The following is a 22,681-nucleotide window of genomic DNA, read 5'->3' as shown; positions in this document are numbered from 1 at the left end:
GATTGTCTTTCTATGGAAGCATTGTGCTTGCTACTCAGAGAACTGAATTTAAACCCGGAAGCCCGGCTGTCTTTGGTAACTGTTCCTCCAAAAGGAAAATTCATTGAGAAGGTGAGTCAGATGGGATAACTTTCAGGACAATCACAACCAAGGCCAGCCTCTGCAAGTCTGAAATATGGGAAGTTATGACACTTGGTGAATTACTTCTGACGTACTTAATTATGCAACAACAAGATTTGCAGGAGCATAACCACATCGTTCCCCTGGGTATGCTGCCAGTGTGCTCCACAAATGATTAAATATAAAATAAACAACAGCTAACTGTGAATTATGAAGTTGTAGTTCCACCAAGGGGGTTCCAGTGATGTCATAAACCACTAGAGCAAAGTTCATGTCACCAAAGGATCCCAGATGGGCTTCGAGGCCTGTTACTCAGCAGTGGTCTCTGCTGCAGATAGGGCTCCAGAAAAGCCTTTCCCCTTGGTTTTTGGCCCTTCTCATCTCTGCAAGGGCCCTCCGTTCTAGTTTTTTCCTCTGAGCTTTCTAAAGTCCACTAACCCTGCTTTTCCAAATGATGTTTAATGAGTTAAATGGTCCGTCATTTAAGAAGCTATTTCCGGGGCACCTGGGTGGCACAGCAGTTAAGCCTCTGCCTTCGGCTCAGGGCGTGATCCCGGCATTCTGGAATCGAGCCCCACATCAGGCTCCTCTGCTATGAGCCTGCTTCTTCTTCTCCCATTCCCCCTGCTTGTGTTCCCTCTCTCGCTGGCTGTCTCTATCTCTGTCGAATAAATAAATAAAATCTTTTAAAAAAAAAAAAAAGAAGCTATTTCCATCCTTCCCCCCAACACTCTTTAGACAACAATCTATGAATTGAATACACTTCATTAGGGGAAAAAAAAAAGCTTAATATTTAATAGAAAATCCATTCAGGAGAAAAGCTTTGGAGCCTACCTTAAAAGGAGCAATTTCAGATGTAACTTGAGTATGTGCCAAGCCTAGTACCCCACTAATGGGATAAAATTGTGTTTAAACATGGCAAAGTTGGAAAAGTTACGCTGAGATTTCAAATGAAACCTTTTCACAGCCAGGATCTGAAAAACACAGTAAACGAAAACTTGGTGGCCCCACCCAAAAGCTCCTGAATTAAAATTCTGGGAGTGGAGTCCAGCAATCTGTGTTTTTACATCCCTCCAGGTGATCCTGATGTGTGCTAATGTTTGAGAACTGCTTGTCTAGAACTAACGCAACCCAAGGTGGAGTCTGGACTTGGCTTCCCCTTGGTAATTCAGGACCTTATCCGTCTGAAAATTCCACCCCAAGAGTTTCTGCAGGGCCTCAGGGGGTGCCTCCCTCGTGATGATGAATAGTCTATTCAGTTACCATGTGACATCCAACAATGTTTTTCCTCTGTAGTACGAGTCCATGAAGTTATGCAGAACCTTATAAACTCATGCTTCAGGGTTTTGTTTAAAAAACATTGAGATCCATCCCACTCATTGAATGGTTTTTTAATAAAATTCTATACTCTGGCAAAAAAAAAAATTGGCCTTTTCAAACTGTGTATAAAATAAGTTAGCAAAATTGCAAAAATAGAAAAACTGCTTTATCAACCATCAGATAGGAAGGAAGGACTTTGTAAGAAAAAGAGAGAGACGCACACAAAATACTGAACTCTAACTTCCTAAACGTGGCATATTTTTCATCTGAAAACGTACTTAAAACTGAAGTTAAATTGCAAATCATAGTATCTGTGTGATAGATTGCTCTCTCTTTGGCACGTGTTTTTTCTTCCAGAATCAGAGCCAAGATAACAATCACCTAAAATTAGTCATAGTGAGGATTTTTACAACCTTCAGTAATCACCTTAAATGTTTTTTCCTTTTTTTTTTTTTTCCACATGAAGCACTTAAAACAGTGCCAGGCGCCTAGCGAATGCTTCATGGGTTCTTTACTCAATAACTGCTTATTAGGTCATTTACAATATGAAAAGCACCATGAGTGCTCCGAATATAAAGTATCTGCCTGTCTGCCCTTGTCTTCAAAACTTTATATACCTGGTTGAAGAGCTAAAACTAACGCTTATAAGGGGAGAGTTTAATAATAATGGACCACGCAGGACACAGTGGATGGCACGCAAAAATACATCCTTTGATGCCAATCACTATGAAAGAACATGGTCTACATACACGTTTGCAAACTTGACGGTATATGCAAATCATCTGGGATAAAAATGCACGTGTTTGGGAGATTCTGATTCACTGGGTATGAATGGGGTCCTGGGATCTGCATTTCAAGACATTTCAGTTCATCCTGATGAAGACAAACCAGGCAACACACTGTAAAATATACAGGATTTGACTGTAAGAATAGGAGAGAAAGAATCAGATGATCTGTTATTTCTCTTTATCTCTTGCCTCTGAATCATCAGAAATGAATTGCACATAGGAGACACATAGAAGGAGGAAACGAAGTAATCAAGGACCAAAGGAAAGTTTTCCCACATGAGGAAGGATTCCATGCTCTCTAAAGGAGAACAGTAATCCAGCTCTCCGCACCCCAGTTCGAGACTACATGATCCCGTAAAGCACACACAGTCGTTTCAGCAAACTTACACACATACTTTTCCATATGTCAGAACTGGTACGGCGGACAGATCTGTGCTCCCAATCTCAGTAATACCCACTAGGCATACTTAGGAGATGTTTTGCCTCTCTTTTGCATAAAGCATATGGTAAACTGCTTCTCTAGACCAGCACAGAAGTCATGCAGCAAACTCGTCCAATCGCCTCACCCACAGTGACCCATTTTCTCCACGTGTACCACAGGCGATGCTCATCTGTTACCAAAGAATGCCAAGGAAATCTAATCATCAATTGCTTGGCAACAAAATAAAGAGTCCCGGATGCTTTATGATATAGAAATGCAGTCTGTGTGTCTTCTAGGTTTATCAGATTTCAAAGCAATACATATGAAAGCAGGTCACATATCAGACTGGGGGACAGAACGTTTATCTTCAACAGGTTAGGAAACCCAAGTTGACACAAGAACAGCAACTTTAGGTATGATCGCAGTTAGCATGGCGAGTATTATTCATGTCTAAAAAATTAAATAAACCCCAAAGAAGTCTCAGAGGAACGGTAAGACGGTGCTATGTCAGAGACATTACACTACAGAGAAAATTCAACATGGTTGGTCTCCAGGAAACTTAGTGGCTGTGTGAGGTCTGGGATAAGAAGTCTTGACACCTGATGTCCTAAGCCCATGTCATATATTCTCCATTAAATTCAGTGTCCAAATTGGAGAAGGGCATTTGTCTTCTTTAGTCACAGCACAGTCCACAGTGATGGATGAACAAGTGGAAATATGAAAGGTCGGTGCCATTTCAGAGTCAAAGAAGATTCAGATTACTGGTTCATGCTAATGAGGAGAAGGGTGGCCTGAAGGAGGGGACCACAGTTGAAAACTTCTGAGCCAGACTCCCAGCTCTGCCAGGCACTCATGGTGTGACTTTGCGTGTCACTAGAAGTCATAAGGCATCAGTTCCTGACTGGAGATCAAAAACATCTGTCTACTTAGTCACTTGGTAAGTGACATGCTGTAAGAGTGTGACTTTTGGAGTATGGGAATATTCCTAGTTTTAGTGACATTAAAATGGCTTCCAACATCGACTGGGAAACCACATTGAATATATATCCGAGCCTGGAGTAACTGACATTTGTCAGAGATGTTACGGAAGTGGGAGCAGGAAAAGAGCAAACATTTTCTTGCATGCCTTCAGTGGAACGGGAAGTAGGGGGTTGCAGTCTTTGTTCACATTATCTCATTAAACCCATGTAATAGCTATTAACGTGCCAGGTTTTTAGGTGAGGAAATTGAGACCCAGAGATTTATCTAAAGTCAACCAGTAAGGAAACAGTAGAATCATAACTTAGCACAGAATTCTCTAAATACAAAGTAAAATGCTTTGAAACCCCTGATGCCCTTAAATCTAAATTAAAGATTCTTGCTTTTTGAAGGCTGGGGATAAATTTATTGAAACACATTCTTAGGTTTAAATTTTTGCTCGATAACATAATTTAGAAAAGTCTCTGCTTGATTTCTATGGTTTAATAATAAATTTGGCCCTTTATTCCTCAAGTATTTTTGCAAATGCTGTACCTTTTAGGCCTGCTGCATTCCCATGAGGAAGACAGGTAACAGCAGTTACATGTCCACTTTATAACAATGATTATGAACCAGAGGAGACAAAAGAGATTTGTGGAGCACGGTAATGTGTTGTGAAGTGGCGAGCTGGTCTCTCTAGTTCTAACTCAAAATTGTTTCACTAGACTATAACGCATCCACAAGAATTTGGTTGACATCAAAGATGATGGGATAGAATGAAAAAAATAAATAAGTACAATGGGATCAGGAAGGAAATACTCAAGTCACTTAACAAGTAGCTCCCTAAAACTCTCCAAGCCAATTTTCTTCTCTGTAAAATGAAAACAATTATGCTACCCCCACCTACTTCTTAGAACTGGTTTTATAAAACATAATAACATTGGTATATGTTCTTGGAGTTTGTGAAGCAGTTTCATATTTTATGGCACTTTATTATTCATATTATTAATGTTATTAATTCTTTAAGACAAAGTAAGACAGTAATTTATACAAGCAATCAGGGAAAAGAATTAAATCCTCCAGCACTCTGAGTACATACAGTAAGTCAGTTAAAATGATTGACTTTAAGGCCTACCCAGATACGGCTGGAATTTCCTGGCTGTTCAAGGTAGCCCTGATTCTCCAAAACAGAGCAAAAAAAAAAAAAAAGATATTCTTACCACCCTGAGGAAGGAGAATGTTGAGGTAAAGGGGGATAAGAAAGGCATAAATTTAGGGACGCCTGGGTGGTGCAGTCCTTAAGCGTCTGCCCTCTGCTCAGGGCATGATCCCGGCGTTCTGGGATCGAGCCCCACATCAGGCTCCTCTGCTAGGAGCCTGCTTCTTCCTCTCCCACTCCCCCTGCTTGTGTTCCCTCTCTCCCTGGCTGTCTGTCAATTAAATGAATAAAATCTTTTTTTTTTTTTAAAAGGCATAAATTTAAATAGTGCTCCATATATTCTGAGTAAAAATGATCACACCCAGAAAAATCTCTTCTTCCCTGAGGGAAACTAAGAACAGACTCATAACAGTCAAGTGTGCAGAGATATTATGTTCTGTTTCTCTTGTCAGAAGGGATTCAGCCTTTGAAATATGTGTAGCAAAACTGCAGATTTCAGTTTCATGATTAATGAACTAAATTACGTTTTATTTCTTAAATGTGTTGAGGATTCATCCTGTGGTCTTCCCTCAAACTTGAGTAGAGCTGCTGAACAGCACATCTGGTTATAGGCAAAGAGCTCTCTGGGTGGTTCTCCTTCTTTCTTCCCTCAGAAATAGGCAATGTGGGGAACTGCAGAAACTTTTATTGGGCAAGTGTGGTTTTTTAATCCTCGAAAATCATGATTACTCTCTCTGTTCCCCCTTTCCCATGAGAGGGAGATTAATTTCTAAGATATATCTAATTCATAATTTAAAAGTTTTGTTCTATGCGATTTTACATCACTTGATAATATTTTCCCTAAAGAAAATATTGGCATTCATCGGGCAAATATTTTAACATCAACTTGCCTGGGAACGATTTTTAAATACACTTCATTATAACAATTTATATTTTCTTTGCAATTATCACTTTAAATAAGGGCTGTGGCACTGTAGATTTTCATATATGGATAAATGCATTTTTTTTTATTTTTATAAGTGCTTCTCCTATCAAAATACACTACCGTGTGCTCTCACTAGCCTATGTGATCATCATTCTACAAGGTATAGAGAAATAAATGTCGTTTTCCTCCTCCTTTTTTTTTTTTACAAAAGCATTGTATGAGTTTTAAAACATTTAAAAAAGAAGAAAAAAAAACACTTACAAAACGACAGGTCAAGATCCAGAGATCTACAATAACAAAAAATGTACAGTCCCTTAGGACATTTTCTCCTCAACAGTTTTATGGAGCTCTTCCTTACTAAACCATGTAAAAACTAATTTTTTGAGTAGTAGCTCTCCAACCGTGGTCCCGGAATGTCCTTTAAGTATTATGCAGGCTTTTCCAATTTCAAAAGGAGACATGTGCTCATGTCTAGGGAAGGTTCCCAGCTAGAACAAGCAGCAAAGAAAAAGAAACTGTTTACTCTGAAGGTCTTTACTGCTGGTAAGGGACCCACCGGAACCTGAGAACTCTGGGAAACGGCAGTGACATCACATCTCCCACAATCCTTGGGGAGCTGTTGTTTGTTGTTTGTGTGTTTAATTTTTCTGATGAGAGCAAGTGGGTTACATGTTTGTGTATTTTCTTAATTTGGGGTGACAACTCAATCTTTGAAAATGGGGTGAAAAATTCCTCAATTGATTTAAGAAAAACCAGTAATGGAGAATGTTGATATAAAAATTGTGTAAAAATTAAAAAGGAAATATTTTAACACCAAACTATGAACTGCCTCTATTTTGGAGTGGTAAAATATGGGTGACTTTACTTTCCCAATTAAACTTTTTAATGTAAAATAATACATTTTCTAAAATTAGCATGCATTACACTTTGGCATTATGCTTGTATTTTTAAAAAAAAATTACAAGCTAGAAATTGCAAAAACAGCAGAACCACACTATACAAAAAAGAAAGAAAGAAAGAAAGAAAGAAAGAGAAAAGAAAGGAAAGGAAAAAGAAAGGAAAGGAAAAAGAAAAAAAAGAAAATTTATTTGCTTACTGCAGCTTTACTATATGCACTGTGGAATATGCCTCTTCCCTACCAGCCCCCCCTAAATCTCTAATCTTAAGAAAATCCTCAAGGTATATTAACAACCACAATATATTTAGAAAATAATTAAGCAATGCTTGTAAAAGCTCTGATTATTTCTATAGTAAAGCATCAAAGGAAGGGGTTTGCTTGGTCTAAAATGAAGCTGTCAAGAAAGGTGTCACAAAGGGCAGACCCCTGAAAGGTAGCATGGGTGGGTTTGCAAAAAAGAGGTACAGAGCAAGAACATTTCCTGTGAGAAGTCAGAAGCAGAAAAGGGACTAGAGGACATGGGGAAATGTCCTAGCCTAAGTTGCATACTAGGGAAAAGTAGGAGAACGGTTCTGGTCTCTGTGTGAATGGGCAGGTTGCTGGGACATGAATGGAAATGTAGACTATAAAAGGTGATTAAAAAAAAAAGGCAAACAGGACAAATAATTTGGTTCTGATGTATAATAAAATGAGACGAAAACAGAGAGGGAGGCAAGTCACAACAGACTCTCAACTATAGGGAACAAACTGAGGGCTGCTGGGGGGGGGCGGTACCTGCCTGATGGGCATTAAGGAGGGCACTTGATGAAATGAGCATTGGGTGTTGTATGCAACTGATAAATCATTAAATTCTACCTCCAAAACTAATAATATAGTATATGTTAATTAAATTAAATTTTAATAAAAAAATTTTTAAAGACTAGAAAGCAATTGTGAATTCTAAAGGAGAGAACCATGATTTTTTAAAAACGTGTTTATAAAAGAATGCACTAGCATGCCTTTTATTCATTCAGCAAATTTTCCTTGAGGATCTATTCTATCCACCCTGTACACCACCTACAAATAGGAGGACAAGCATGGATTCAAGGAGACCCAGTTAGGAGGCTGGTACAGCAGTGCAGGTAAGAGATCATAGATTTTTAAGAGGAGATGGATTCAGGTGATTTTAGAAGGTAAACTTGTGAAGATTTGGACATGGACTGCAAGGAGGCAGAAAGGAAGGAGTCAGGATGAGTCTGAAATTTCTGAGTTTTGCATCCCTATGTTGTGATACAGAAAAACAGGAAAAGCTGTAAGAGGATCAGATTGGGGAAAGGGAGCTCATTGGTGCCATGTTTTGTTGTTTTTGAGTTTGAAGCACTTCTGTGATGTTCAGGTGGAAATGCTGACTAGGTAGCTGCATTTGGGGACCTGCAGTTCCAAGGGGGGCCATGAAGCTGTAACCTGGGGAGTCTTCAGTATGCGGATGGTTGCTGAAATGGTGAGCCTGGAGGAGATCTCCTAGGCAAATGGTATAAAGTGGGAAGGGGAGTGGAGGGGGCCCAGTGCTTCAGCTGGATTCCAAAGGGGATCCACTAAAGATGGGGAGGTCATTCTATCACTTAAGCATTCACTGAGCCAAGGCAACAGTTTAGCGGCTATCCCAGTGGTATAGGACTACTGCGATCCAGACGGGTATTTAGGGAAGTAGGCCTGGTGGAAAATGGAAAGAAAGTCACAATGTACATAATTCCTGAGTGTCATCTCCCAACCTGAATTAATGACAATATGTCAATGCCCAGGTCTAAAGGTTTAGATTCAATACCTATTTCCATTGGAACTTTCAAGTTATATGTATTCATGAGTTACCTAAAAAAGAAACAGAACAGTAACCAGCTCCCCAAAACTCTACTCCCAAGAAGTCTCTAAGTGGGCTATTATAAAATGAATTATCAGACAGGAAAAATACATGAAAATGCTTGGTTATGTTATCTATCATTGAGCTCAACAACTCTCTTCTTTTCTGAGGATTCTAGAAAACAGAATTTAGAAGGTTTCCATGGCCTCTAGGCACCATTTTTCTAGGCAGCACACATCTCTGGACAGCCAGTAGGGGCGCAGGGCATGCAAAGAAGACAAGGATGGTTGACAAAGGCAGGAGTCTGGACATTGATTCCCCCCACCACCCACCAGGCCCAGGCCAAATCCTCCAAGCCCTTTGCACACTAGCATGAATTTGTGTGGATAAATACAATGGAAACTTGAGCAAATGGGGTTGTCTATATATATCTGAAGCACTGGCTAGGCCTTTCACTTTGCCCCATAGTCAAGCTGATTAAACTTAGCATATCCTGGCTCAAATTTTGATTGAGTTGGGCCCCATGGCCTTTAAATTGTATATATGAATCCTCTTTGAAAAGATTTGGCCTCCCCATACATATTTAGAGTACTGGGAGAAAGCCCATCTGTTTTTATGCTTATTTATAACTACACCACCTTCCAGCACCGTAAGTTCCTTTAAAATATAATGACATGACTGATGATGAGAAATTAAGTGAATGGGGTGAATGTTCTTACTCTCAGACAAACGTTTGTGGGAATGCAATTTCCCTTGCAGCTCTGGCCTGGCACTTCTGTTTCTAGTGAACACCCAAGCTCAGATTATCTTGGAAGGTATGTATTAACCACCATCTCTCTAAGAAGACAAAGTGTTCATTCTGCCAGTGTGTTGCTCCCACTGTGGCCTTGCCTTGCTGACCTCCAGATTCAGGGTGTGGTAAGGAGAGAAGTAGAAAATCCCAAGATTTACAGAAGGAGGTTAAGAATTTTCCTCATACGTCCTGTAAATTACTCAAAACTCTTGTCCAAAAAGGGAGGATGAGTGGAAGCCGGGAGTTAGATGTGGGGACACACACCAAGACTTGGGGTAGCTATCGTCCTTCCTTTGGGAGAAAGAGGGTTCCCCTAAGCCAGGGGCCTAACTGTAGGATGGCCAGTTCTGCCCTGTATGGAGACTGGGGTCCCATGAGAGTGGGTGTCTGTGCCAGGTCTGCAGCAGCTCCTGATTCGAAGGCGTTCTAGCTCTCCAAAGCACCTGGAGCTTCCCTACAGAGACCTCTCACCCACCTCCACAGAGACAAACCGGCTCCTTCCCAGGCTCCATCCCTAGCACCCACTGACTTAGGGTCATCTAGTCCCGTTGGGGAGTACTGGGAGAGCGCCCCTCGCGGTTCCCGCTCACCCTGGAATCCTGAGCACCCTCGTTTCAAAAGCGAGAAAGGCAGAACGCCTACCCGCTAGCTCCCCGCTTCTGTTAAAATGCGTGTCTAGCGTATATTTATGCAGTCCCCGGAGTGTCTTCACGACATTGATATTTCCTATCTTTTGCTACTCGTGTCGAAGGGTCCTCCAGCGTGTCGCTCTCCTGCCAGGGTCCAAGGTTTTCTGAAGTTTGGGTAGGTCCCGCCCCGGCCGAGGAGGAATGCGCCCCCTTTCGGCAGGAGAAGGGAAGCCGAGGCCCGTCGGGCAAGGCTCGCGGGTACCCTGCACCCTGCCGAGTTGCTCCTCAACGCCTTTGGAACTCGGAGGACGAGGGCCGAGGTGGCGTGGGGGTGTTTGCATCTTTGTTCCAGCCGGGACGGAGGACATTAAAATCTAAGATACTATCGAGTTCTGTCTTGAAAGTTAAAATTTTACTCTTCACTGAATTTCTGTATTAACTCTTCCTTGCTCCATCTCCGCTCTCACTCCTCCACCCCCCAAAAATGGTGCGATTGCGCGAGAGCCTGCTATTCAGGCCGAGTGCGGTCTCCACTTCTGCAAAGAAGTTTCGGTATAGTCTCTCCTCGCCCGCCCGTGAAGAACATTTCCAATCGCTTGCAAATAGCTCCAAGCAGACAAAATAGGAACCAGAGGACCTGTCCTTGTGCTTTCTAATAACTGGAATCTTCGGGATTCAAATTAGTACACATTTTTCACATTCATTCCTCAACTGAAGCTCAATCTGGAGAAATCAACAGCGGCAAAAATAAGCCTCAAAGTTCTTGGGAATTAGAGCTCTCTTATTCTGTGCTGCAGCAAAGGGGCTGGGACATCTATCACCGGAGGACTGAATTCTGGTCATGACTTTATTCCTATATCTGAGAACTTGCAAGAGCACCAGAATCCTTAAGATTCTGATTGTCCTTGGACTCTTCTGAGAAGTCACTTGTGAGTGCGATTAATTGTTCTGACAAGTTTTCTTTATTTTCTTTCATAAAATTTCCTCCACCAACCACTGTTTGTGCCTTTGTTCCCCACCTTGCCCTTAAAGTGATTACCGCCCCTGTACTCCGCTTCCCAGATATTTTTTTGAGAAAAGTGGTTCCAGGACAATTGAAATGTACGAATTTTTTTTTTAGCCTAAACCTAAAATCGATAGTTCATAATTTTCTGTACAACTATTTCTGTAAGGCTACCTCAAGAAATTAGACAAACGACCATGCCAAGAATCTACTAATATTCGGACCACGGTGGAGACATCTTACTCAAAAACTTCTGCAGGTGGAAAACAAACCCGCTAACCCTCAAACACCAACAACTGTCTTTCCTCAGATACCTTGGCAATGTATCTCCGCATTTATTGATTTAATAAGAGACAGCATTTAGAGAGAAGAAGGTTGTGGCTGTTTGTCGATACTGTTTTGCTATTTGAGATCATTTTTAATTGAGTGTCATTAGCCTGCTTATCAAGCTACTTGAATTTACAAGAATCTAAATTCTTTAGGATAAATATTAATGCTGTTGACATAAACATCCCTTTGAATTGTTGAAAAGGGAGTTAAAGGACACCAAACCTGTGGGATGGTACGGGGCCCTGTATCAAATTCAAATAGAATTCGAAGCAGAACACCTAATTACAATGGTGTGGACTCACAGGTCGTTCTGTAAATGTTTGGACACCAAGTGGGCACAGGAAGTTAGCCCCTTATCCAAGTATTTCCTGTAAATGTCTAATCTCTAGCTCAGAGGAATACTCCAAGAATCCTCTTGACTGACCTTACGAATTGGCTTGAATAGAGGATGCTGAACACCCAAGTTTTACTTTTTCTTTGGGGTGGAGTTCTTCCCCAAGAAATTCTTCCACCCCCTGCAAAAAATAAAATAGAAATAAAAATGGAATAAGCAAAACGCGAGCCTTATCTCCTTCTCTAGAAACACTACTCTCCCGATTAAAAAAAAAAAAGTACTTCCTATGGCTTCTAACTCCATCTCTCAAAGAATAAAAAATAAATAGATTTTCTCAGAACCGTTGAAAGCTGGCACCACCAGGAACAGGAGGCACGCGGGAATTGCCGTGCCCACAGGGGCGCACACAGATTTGCAACATCCCTGTCCCCGAGTCCCTGGGCGCCTCTGGTGAAGGAGCTGGTGGCCTGCTTCAGTCTTGGGCCCTGCTGAAGGAGGGAGCAGGTAAACAGGGTATTATAGGAGAGGAATTGTAAAAGAAACACATCTTTTAAAATAAAAATCAAATGGACCTCTAGTTGAAAACCTACAGATACCATTAAAAGTGAAAAGGGGTCTCGTCTCGGAGGTGGCTGCTGGCCGGGAGCACCGTTCAAAACTTGGATCAGAGCAGATCGGAGCCAGTGGGGTTGGAAGATACCGTTGGTTCTGAAGTTGCTGGGTTTTTTTTTTGCAGGGGAGGGGTCTGTGTGACATCTTGTTGGCTTGGAGATGATTTATTCTCTCCTGCTGTAAAATCTAAAATGATGCCCCTGGGAAGAGGAAGGAACTGCAGGGTCCGGTGTGATCCACGGCTGCCTGCCTGAAGCTGCTGTGTTCTGACCTAAGCATGTGGGGGACCCTTAAAGCCCCTGACACCTAAGGTGCGGAAGAGGCACTCCGGAGTCTTGAAAAGGGCTCCACCAGAGAAATGAACGGGGGAGGCAGGGGCTACTGTCTTCTAGAGTGGGGCGATCTGGAGCCCCAGTAGTACTGGCGGCCTGGGACCTCAGACTATACAGGCCCAGATCCCTGACCTTTACTCTCCAAGCTGCCCTTCTACCCAGGCGGGTGGGAGAGCCAAACTGTCCATTTGTCCAAAATATTAAGAGGAGGCCATCCAGAGCTCTGCTCCTGCCTGTAAGATAAACAGGATTTACCACCTCTTCTCTGAACCTGACATGCGACCGTGGGGACTCAGTAACCTACCTTGATCCTGGATTTCACTGCCTCCTATAAAGAGAAAAAACTTCTAGGCTACCCTTAAAATGATATATTTCGTTGGCTCCCCTTTGAATCCAGATAATTGAGGCCCAAATTCAGAGTGCCAGCACTGGCTCTAAGGCCCCAGGCTGGTGCTGCAGAAATTCCTAGCGCAATAGGTGTTACACATGCCAAAACTCCAGGGAAGTGGATATTCTGATGTATATTCCAACTTGGGAGCACCTAGAGAATGCTCCTGCTCCCCTGGGCTTACCTCTGGCGGGGGCCAGTTAGCAGAGCTCAGCCAGCAGAGGGTGGCGGGAGCATGGGGCAGGCAAGTCCATCGCGCCGCGTTTACACCTCTCCTTTTGTGACAAATCGATTTCCCGCGCCGCTGTTCTGCATTTGCATCCCGCCGAGGCCCGGGGCCCAGCTGCGCCCTGGTGCACACTTAGCCCTGGCTTGGGAGTGTGTGCGTGTGTGCACGCGTGTCTAATTGACTTTCCGTCTACCTTTTTATGACTACATGTGTTTCCAACAAAAGGTCTTATTAGGACAATCTGGTTTCACTAATTTAGAGGTTGGGAACGTGGAAGGAGGTACTTTTTTTTTTTAAGAGTCTGCAGAAGTTCAGATTAAGAAATGACAGTGGGATGCACCATCGTCCTAGGAGCAGGTCTGCCTATTTTCATGACCTGTTCCTCTTTTCTCTCCCTGGCTTCCCCTGTTCTACCCCCTTCACACTCCACACTCCCCCATTAGCCACCAGATTCCTAACTTACCCATTAGCCACCAGATTCCTAACTTAGAGATCCGTTTCTTTTAAACACTTAAGGCATCTGAATCCAGAATTTTGAGACACTTACTGGGCTGGGAAAATCAGTAAAAGGGAAAAGGGATCATTCTACAGAGAGGAAAGTGGAATGAACATTAACCAAGGGGGGGACAGAATTGTGGTGAGGAGTGAGGGAGATCAGTGAGAAGCTCTTGCTTCGGACCATGCTAAGGTCCACCCAGGTGGTAACTGGAAAATTCGCAGCATTAGTGTAGATGGAACCTGTTTTACTAATTTCAACTGGAAAGAAAATTTAGGGAGAATGTGTTTCTATATAGCTGGAAGAGTAAACCGTGGTTTTTACGTGTTTTCCATCTCTTCCAAACGAGGTTACAGTTTCTCCTTCTGGGGTAGACTCCCAGCAGGCTGCAAGGGGCACCTGATTCTTGGTGTGGTTCTCTGCCCCTTTCAGTCTTGGAGCCCCTGGTTAGCTCTGAAGACTGAAAACTCCTCCTGTCTCTGATTCAGTCTGAGCCTCACTGTCCCCTGCAGACTGGAAGCCTAGTAGGGCCCACTGGTCCTCACTCAAGTAGCTCACAACAGCTTCCTCGGCAACCCCTATTGGGGGACCCAAGGACTAAGGACAAGGGTCTTCCTGGACACTATTGCCCCACTTACCAGACCTCCCTCTTCTCATCTCAGAGATGAGTGAGGAGGTTGAGGAAACATTGTTTCTAAAAGCAACAACTATTTGTTAGAAGAATAGGCCCCAGCCATCTCAAGAAAGCAAGGCCTATTGTGTTTCTCTGCTACTTTCAGAAACCCAAGTGTCAGTCACTTTGTCCCCATAACCTCGGTCTGCATTTCTGCTACCTCCTTCTGAACTGTCTGTGGGCCATCCTTCCTTAAGCATCCTCTTCCTGGCAGGTATCCTAACCTCAATTTCCTTTCAGGGCCCACTCCCCACTAGACCTCCTTACTCCTTGAAACTTGGAGATATGTGTGCTCAAGAATGCATCGGGCAGGTACCCGGAGGTTTCGTCATCCCTTCCCTCGGGACACACGGTCCCCAATTTCGACCCCTGCTCTTTTTGTGTCCTTGAGCACCACAGTGGATTCCATGTGTACGGTGGAACCTTAGCCAGGCCAGGCCTGGGTCTCACAGTAGACAACCCCGGACTGCCTCCCCGCCACTGCGGGCCACCTCCGCCTCAGCTTCGAGGGTGAAGCCTAGTCGGCCTCCACAGCCCAGTCTCCTTCCATTCACACTAGAAGTCCACCACGAACCGGAGCTCCCTTCTCCTGGCGTCTCCTCGGAGCCAAAGGGCAGGAACGGTCGGCATCCCTCCAGCCTTGTAGTATCCCGTGCTCATGCAGGCCGGCGCAGGCCGGGCTTGCTGTGGCCACTGGCCTTGGGCCTGCTTTTCACATCCCTCTGCTTGTTCTAGGCTTAAAGCAACACTGGCTGGTCTCTTCTGCCCCACCCTGGTCTTTTACGAAGCAGTTTCTTTACGACCCTGTTTTCTGTTGTGGGTCCAGCCTCCAGTTCTCCGAACAGTGATAAATGTTGCGATTAATAATTAACCACGGCGAAATGACGGGCAGAAGGCGCAGCCATCAGCGAGGCTGGGTGATAGGCACTTAGAGATGCGGAACGCTATTCTCCCTATGCTTTGCATATTTAAATTTTCCCTAGTGGAACGTTTAAAACAATCACATTATTTTGCCGTGCATTTTCCTGGAGTTCAAAGTGTCTACACAATCAACTCATGCTGGGGACGGCGGCGGGTGCAGCACGAACATTCCCCCTCTCCCCCACCCCCTCCAAGCACCAATATCTTCAAGGAGGAGGCCTCTGCGTAGGTACCCAGACATTACCCGGGACTTGGGGACACCAGGTCTTCATTCCTCAAAGCTGGCTGCCTTTCTCTAGTGACAGGCCAGGCCAGACTACCCTGAGTTTAAATTTCCCATGGCCCTCTGCCTCTGGGAATACCTACAGTGGATTGACACCAGTTTCATTTTGGCTAAAAAATCCCTGAGGGGATTCTAGGCCTGGACCACGGAAGCTGGGCAAGGGGCAGGCGGCCTGCTCCAGAGAGGGGCTGTCTTTGCCGCCTGCTTCATTGAGGCATGCTGGGTTCCCACAGCTTTGCCAGGGCAGTGCTTCCAGCTGTTTCTGGGTCCTGTTTGCTTTGTCTATCTACTTCCTGAGAGTCTGATATCGGCATTTTTTTTTTTTTTTTTTTTTTTTTTTTTTTTTTTTTTACTGATGGCATGCCGGCAGGGTCTCCTCTTTCCCCAGGTTCCACATTTGAAGACAAAATAACAAGTCTACAAATAATGAAATGGAAAAGAATTTGGCTCATTTAAAAAACTTCCAGCCAAGTGAGGACTCTTGAAATCTCAAGGAGGAAGTATTAAGCCCCGTGTCACCTGGGACGATTCAGGTGACAGGTCTGTTACAGACTCCAAAACGTGTGGATACTCTTGGAGTCTCCTTTTAGGCAGGGTTAACGACGCCGGGTGAGATTTCCATAGGGGCGCGATATCAGTCGGAGAGGATGGGAAAGGGAGACTGCGTGGACTTTTCTGTAGGTCCTAGGGCCAATAGGGAGAGCTCGTCCAACGTGACACCAGGCTCAGCATTGGAGCCCGCGCTTCCCTGCGCATCTCTCTCGTGCGGGACGGAGCGGGGCGGGAGCTCGGGTTTCACCCCAAAGGACACTCCCTTTGCTTCGCGCGAGTCTTCCCGAGGCACAGGACTTTGATTCTGCCGGGGGTCTCAAACCCATCCGCAGGTGGAGGGCGGCAACAGCAGAGGACAGAGCAGCTCGGCTGCTGGGGCTGGGAGCTCCAGCGCGGCGCCTGCCGCACGCCCCGGCCTTCCGAGGCCGCGCACGGTGTGCGGCGGGAGCCGCGCGGTCTAGCTGCTGTGCGCAGTGCCCTCCGCCTCTCCGCCCCGCCTGCCCCCGAACCCACACTGGCTACCCGGGAGAAGCCCTCCCGACCCAACTCGGCATCGTTAATCCGCTGCCTTCCCAAACAAGGCAGGCTCCCCGACTTTACACGCCCCGGGACCCTTTCCCAGCCAGCCCGACTGCCCCGCATGCAGGAAGACCTGGCAGCCGTGCTCTCCCGGGACTGAGGGGCAGCCCAGTCGGCTTCCGCGAGAGCCCGCGGCGGGCAGAGTCCCCATCCCCGACCTCAGGGCCTCGGGGCCTCCCTGCGGCTCCCGCCTGGGCTGCGCCGTCGGCAGATCCCTCCTTTCATCATCTTCCCTCCCTGTCTGTGACTGGCCCTTCCTCCGGCCACTGCCACCACCTCTCCTCGCCCCCGACTTTCTACCCCTGGTACGGGCGGGCTCCAGGCGCCCAGCCGGGCCCCCGGCCCCCGGTGCCGGATACACACTCCCGCGGGCTTGCGTCCCTCACTCACTGTCCTGCTGTGGGGTGTCGCTGCCGCTGGTGAGTCCTGGCGACTCCAGTAGGCTTCGGCCGGCCTCGCCCACGCTCTCGTCCGCCTGTGCCGCCACCATGTCCCCCGCTTCCTCCAGGTCTAGCAGGTGACTGACGGAGAAGTTCTTTTTCGCCTGCAGGGTGTCGAGGTTGCCCGGGCTGTCCAAGCGGCCGCCCAGCGCCGGTTGCCGCTCCAGAACGTGCCCGTAGCTGGAGGTCATGGTCTCCCCCTCCGATCCCACCCACCCCCCTCTTCCCGCTCGAATCAACACCAAACGCTGTGGGCGCGAGGGGGGAGAGGAGCCGAGTGGGGAAGAGAGAGGGGGGAGTGGAAAGAGAGAGAGGGAGAGAGAGAGAGGGAGAGAGAGAGAAGGAGGGGAAGGACAAAAAAAAATTGGAAAGAGGGCGGGGGACCCCCTTTTGCAGAGCAGAGCGTTCTGCACCAACAGCCTTCGACAGCCTCGGTTGCTTTCCTGAGGCCAAGTCCGGCGCGGTCCAAGGAGATAATCCACACCAAAAAATAAAATTAAAAAGTCACCCTATGTTCAAGTCAGGAGAAAAAAAATTCCTTCTAGCTCTCCAAAAGCGTCCACACGCACACACTAAAAATAATAATAAGGGGGAGAAAGGAAAGGGGAGACCAGCAGGGCGGGGGAGTTAGGCAAACAGAAGAAGAGAGAAGAAGGGGTGGGAGAGAAGAATCAAAGTGGTTTCTTTTTTTTTCAAGGTTAAAAAAGTTATTCCCAGGCAAGAGTTCAAGCACCAACAGAAGAAGGCTTGTTCCAGCTTTAAAACATCTTCAAGAAAACGTGTTCCCCCTCTCCGCACTCCTGTGGATTCTCAGGAGTGACTAAAGTTTCAGGAGGAGAGGGTGATGTCTTGCAGATGTATTGGAGAGCAGGATTCTCACTTTACTTTTCGTAAGAAGAAAAAAAAAGGGCTTCAAGAGTCCGAAGGAGGGTGGTGGTGGGTTTCCCCCCTTTCCCTTCTCTCTCTCCCCCTCTTCTTGCTGAGCTCCTTTTTCCTTCTCAGTTGGATCAAGAAGCTCTCTGGCACTTCAAAAGGCACAAACTGGCATGCAGAGGAGGCTTTGTAGGGAATACAAGAAAATTGGAGACCCCTGGGAGGGCAGATCTCGACTTAATAGGAGCCTGTAATTACGTGGCAAAGCCTTTGTGCGGTGCCTGACGTTTTACAGACCCCCTTTCTCCATCACAATCTCCTTCTTCCTCCTTTCCCTCGGACCAAAAAACAGTCTGATTAAGAAAACCCCCTTTGCCAACATCTGAGCCAGAGAGAAAGAGAGAGGGAGGGAGCGAGAGAGGGAGGAGGGAGCAAAAAGGGAGGGAAGAGAGAGCGAAAGAGAGCCCCTTTGGATTTTTAAAGTAAAGGTCTAATTATCATTCCCCTGCAATAGTATCACGGGGAGAAAAGACAAACTGAAACCCACAGTCACTTCAAACGGGCTGATTATTTTGCTTGGGCATTAACTCCTCCAGATTTGTTTAAGATCCTGTTGGAAAATCTCATTTGCATGTTTTGATAACAGCTGCGGGGAAACTTGTTGGAAAAAATCCACAACTATCTCAATCAAATTTTCTTCTCTCTCTGCCTTTTTTTTTTTTTTTAAAGCGTTTCCTTCAGTTCTAACAGTTTTGGGGGGTGGGGGTGGGGGAGTGTCTGAGAGAGAACGAAGGAGAGAGCAAGCAAATTAAGGCTACGTTTTGCTCCGTAGAGACAGCCTATTAAATAATGTAATAAAATAACAGAAGCGATAATAATGGGAGGCTCTCCCACGCTTCTTCTGCGAACCAAAGGCAGGGTAGGGGAGATCTAGAAGGCGCCGAATCGATTCGAGTCTCTCGAGCCGCTAGGAATCCCGGGGCCAGGGCAGTAGGAAATTTACATATTTATTTAGCTGGAGGAAAGGACTCGAAGAGTGTAGCATAATTGCTCCCTCCTCCCCCCACCCTGGCCAATTTCGTAACCTCTTCGGTGCGGCCAAGGTCGCTTCCCCAGGCGACAACGCTAAGCCGGGAGGGTCGCGTTGCCCAGATGCGCAGGAGGCAGGGGCATTCCTGGAGCGAGTGGCCGGGCTAGGGTCCTGCGCAGTTCAGGGTCCCACCCGGGTACCTGGGCGGGCGGGGGAGGGGGCGTAGGAGGAAGGACAGGGAAGGATAGAGGAACCCCCCAGTCTATGGACAATGCTCTGCCGTCCGTCTGCTGAGCCCTAACTTGACAAGGAACAGAGAGGTGCTGAGGGATTTTTTCATGACCTGTTGGAATTTGGTAACAGCTTTAATAGTCTCATTAGAAATGAGTTACTATATGACGAGCAAGTAAAATATTAAGTGCTTATTTGTGGCATTTTATGTTCTTCAAACATATATACACACACATATACATACTTTCCCACTGGCTTGATTATTAGACTTTTTTCCCCTTCTATAGCCGAGAGGCTCGACTGGAGAGAAAGAAGGGTCCGAGTGTGTGTAAATGGTTTCTGGGCTCCAAACGGCCATAGTTAGCCCAGAACTCCCAGCCCTGATCTGGGAAAAGAACATTTGATGCCATCAAAGGGCTGCAGATTGAAACCAGATGTGCTCGCCTCGGTTCTTTCCATGCATTTAATTAAGGAGCCGGGATGGAGGAGACTTTTTCATCATTAGTCCACCCACTCGCCCCCCTCCTATTTCCATCCCCGCCCTCCCCCCCCCGCCCGCTAGCACCCCCGACCGGGAGCCCAAAGCCCCGCCAGCGCCGCGCGGTGTGCCGCGCGGGTCGCTCCGTCTCCCCAGCGGTCGGGGCTCTAAGCAGTAAACATCTGTCCGCGTCTGGGCCGGTGCGAGCCGCGCGGCAGGGCTAGCGGGATGCTGGTGGGAGGCGGAGGCGCACCCGGGTGAGCCCGCACCGAGTGCGAGCTCTGAGACAGATGCCTTCCGCGGGGATTTCCAACACCGCAGCCTCAGCGAGCCCCAGCTGAGCGCCACACGTGGCAGTGCCACCCGCTCGCTCGAATGGACGCGACTTCACCGCACAGAGAGGTCTTCCCCAGACGTCCTGCTGGATGATCTGGGGTGAAAGGGCCAAGGGGCCCTCCCTTCCCTGCACGCCGAGCGAGGCACCGCTGGGTTTGTCCCCGCAGCCGGGTCAGCCTCCTCCAATCCCCCCGAGCCTGCTCAGACCTGGACCAGGCCCTAGCCTCTCCCTCATTCTCTACCCTCATTTACAGTTGAATCTAACGTTTCTTTTCGTCTGGACACTGATCGAACTGCCCTTCGCGACAAAGGTCTGGGTAAGAGGCCAGGGGCTTCTGACACCCCCAGGACATGCTGCTTCCCCTGGTGAGCCAGCGATTCCAGTCAGTCGAGGAAGATCGCCCTTGGGAGAAAGTTATCTTGTCCCTGGGGTGCCGTCAGTCCGTCTGGTTAGTGACCAGTAGGTAGCGACAGGGAAGAGAGATCAGAGATGGGCTCTCCTCGGAAACACAATCGGACGTCTCGCTTACATTCCGCGGTGTTCTCGGGTGGGATCAGGCACTCCCTTAACATTATCCACTTGTCACTCGTGTAATGATGTCAACCAGTCCTACCAATACTAACTAGGATGCTAACGGTTTCAACAAAAACATCAGACACATTTGCTTAACATTTGTCGACCAAATATGTATATGTGTGTATAGATTATATTATATAAAATTTTCTATGCACACTTCCCCAAAACGCCGCCGGGACTGAGTTCAAATACCTCGACTGTGCGGGGCTGGTTCAGCCCTGGCAGCGCAGCTCCCGCCGCCGCTTCAGAGGCCCGAGGCTGGGAGTCCTGCTCCAGGAATTGGGGTGTCCTTTGAGGACCTTGGGGAGAGGGGCGGGCAGAATGTCTTCCAAGCCCCAAACTGGAACTCAGGGTCAGACTAACCAGGCGTCCAGGGAAAGGGAGACGCCAGTGTTGGGACAGAGTTTGGAGGCAGGCGGCAGGGCCCCCTTTCGCCAACCCGGAGCGCTTTTTCTGGAATCCTGCGGAGGCCGCGGGAGAGCGGAAGGAAGGCTCGCAGGGCCCATCGGCACTCCGGCAGGCAGGCACCCCGTAGGCCTCAGCTGCAGCGGCCAAGTCCCAGAGTCCCCAGGCCTCAGACAAAATCACCGCCGGGAGCGGGGCGGCAGGGTGGGCTGGAGGAACGCGCTGGGAGGGTCCCCAAGAAAGCAAATCCCGGAGGCATAGGCCCTGCAGAATTGATTTTTTTTTCTTTTTTAGACCTTTTTAGGTTTTTTTCTTTTCCTTTTTTCTTTCTATTAACAANAGGAACGCGCTGGGAGGGTCCCCAAGAAAGCAAATCCCGGAGGCATAGGCCCTGCAGAATTGATTTTTTTTTTCTTTTTTAGACCTTTTTAGGTTTTTTTCTTTTCCTTTTTTCTTTCTATTAACAGTTACGAGCGGATTGGATCCACACCCTGATTATGTTTACACAATGTTTGTAATTTGCTGAGATTCTGGATTTGCTGGATTATAATTAAAAGCTACTGGGGATAACCCTACAGGGAGATTCAGGATCCACTGGGGAGCTCTGTTCACCCAGTAAATGGTGAAAAACATAGGTTTGTGCCTGCTAGCTGGCCAGGCGAGAGAAGGCTCTCTGGGACCCTCAGAACTAGCACCCCTGCTCTATCTACTTCAGGCACACAGAGGCCGNTCAGGCACACAGAGGCCGGCAGGAGAGGCCTTCTTAGAGTGCCCAAGGTCATCACCTAGCTTCTCCTTGCTGTCCAGGCGCCAGGCCTTGCTCCCTAGAGGGGTGGAGGGAGGGGGAAATTGGTGGATCAAAGTTCTCTCGGCTCAGGTTGCAGGAACCAGAAGGGCCAAGCACCTCTAGAATTCAAGAACGACCATCTGGCAGAAAGATGTCAGGAGAAGGGAAGCTGTGGCTGGGAGCATGTGCTCATCTCAGCAAGCAGGCAGCAGGTCTGGCCTGGGAACTTAGAAGGCCCCAGAGAACACTGTGGCCTGTTTAGTTCCTTAATCACTACTTTGCTTTCCCCATGTGATTTCCTTTTGGGAAGAGCTGGAAGGAGAGCATTTCTAACTCAAAATCTCTGAACATGTGTAGATCTTTCCTTGGCTTTCACTTTGACTTCCATCCATCAATCAATATTTATTAAAAATCTGACGCTCTGGGTGATGTAACTAACCAGAACCCTCTTCCTCATGATCCTTCCAGCATCTGAGAGTGCCTTTCCAATCCTTCTTTCTGCCCTACCCTTTTAAAAAATAACTCCTGTTTTTGGATTCCTCCACAAGTAAGTGGGAGCAATGCTGGGACTAGCAAGGAAACTTGCCAAGAGATCAGACCAAGGTAGGAAGGAGGTTTGGTTTCCAGCCATGTGCCCTTGGGTGGTCCTATTCATAGTTAGGTTTGGTATTGATTACTGTCCAGGGTTTCCCTGGCACTGGAAGCTGGCAGAACTCTGCCTCATCTGGCTAGCAGAATGTCCCCCACCCTAAGCAGCTTCCCCTCTGAGGTGGAAACCAGGAGTTGTACTCCCTGACATGTTAATAAGCTGACATGATAATCACATGTGACAGGTCACAGGTTCCATGACACATAAACAAGACAATACCACCCTCATGCAAATAATATGCTTTGGGGGTAGAAATGCTTTCCTGCTCATGGCTGACAATCTAGCATATATTCATT

General features: G+C 46.8%; 1 protein-coding gene across 2 annotated transcripts in view; it reads right to left on the bottom strand.

The window, feature by feature from the left end:
* Positions 1–18,261, bottom strand: part of PRRX1 (paired related homeobox 1) — a 75,144-nt gene extending 56,883 nt beyond the window's left edge. For both annotated transcript variants that reach the window (XM_002918563.4, XM_011224094.3), the window contains exon 1: positions 16,970–18,261. In XM_002918563.4, coding sequence (XP_002918609.1) covers positions 16,970–17,210 — 241 coding nt within the window. In that variant the 5' untranslated portion in view covers positions 17,211–18,261. The remainder of the gene's footprint in view (positions 1–16,969) is intronic.
* Positions 18,262–22,681: the final 4,420 nt, after the last annotated feature.

Source organism: Ailuropoda melanoleuca, chromosome 8 (genome assembly GCF_002007445.2).
Source record: "Ailuropoda melanoleuca isolate Jingjing chromosome 8, ASM200744v2, whole genome shotgun sequence".
Lineage (NCBI taxonomy): Eukaryota > Metazoa > Chordata > Mammalia > Carnivora > Ursidae > Ailuropoda > Ailuropoda melanoleuca.
The sequence above is the reverse complement of the archived record's forward strand: the minus strand, read 5'-3'. Positions and strand labels throughout refer to the sequence as shown.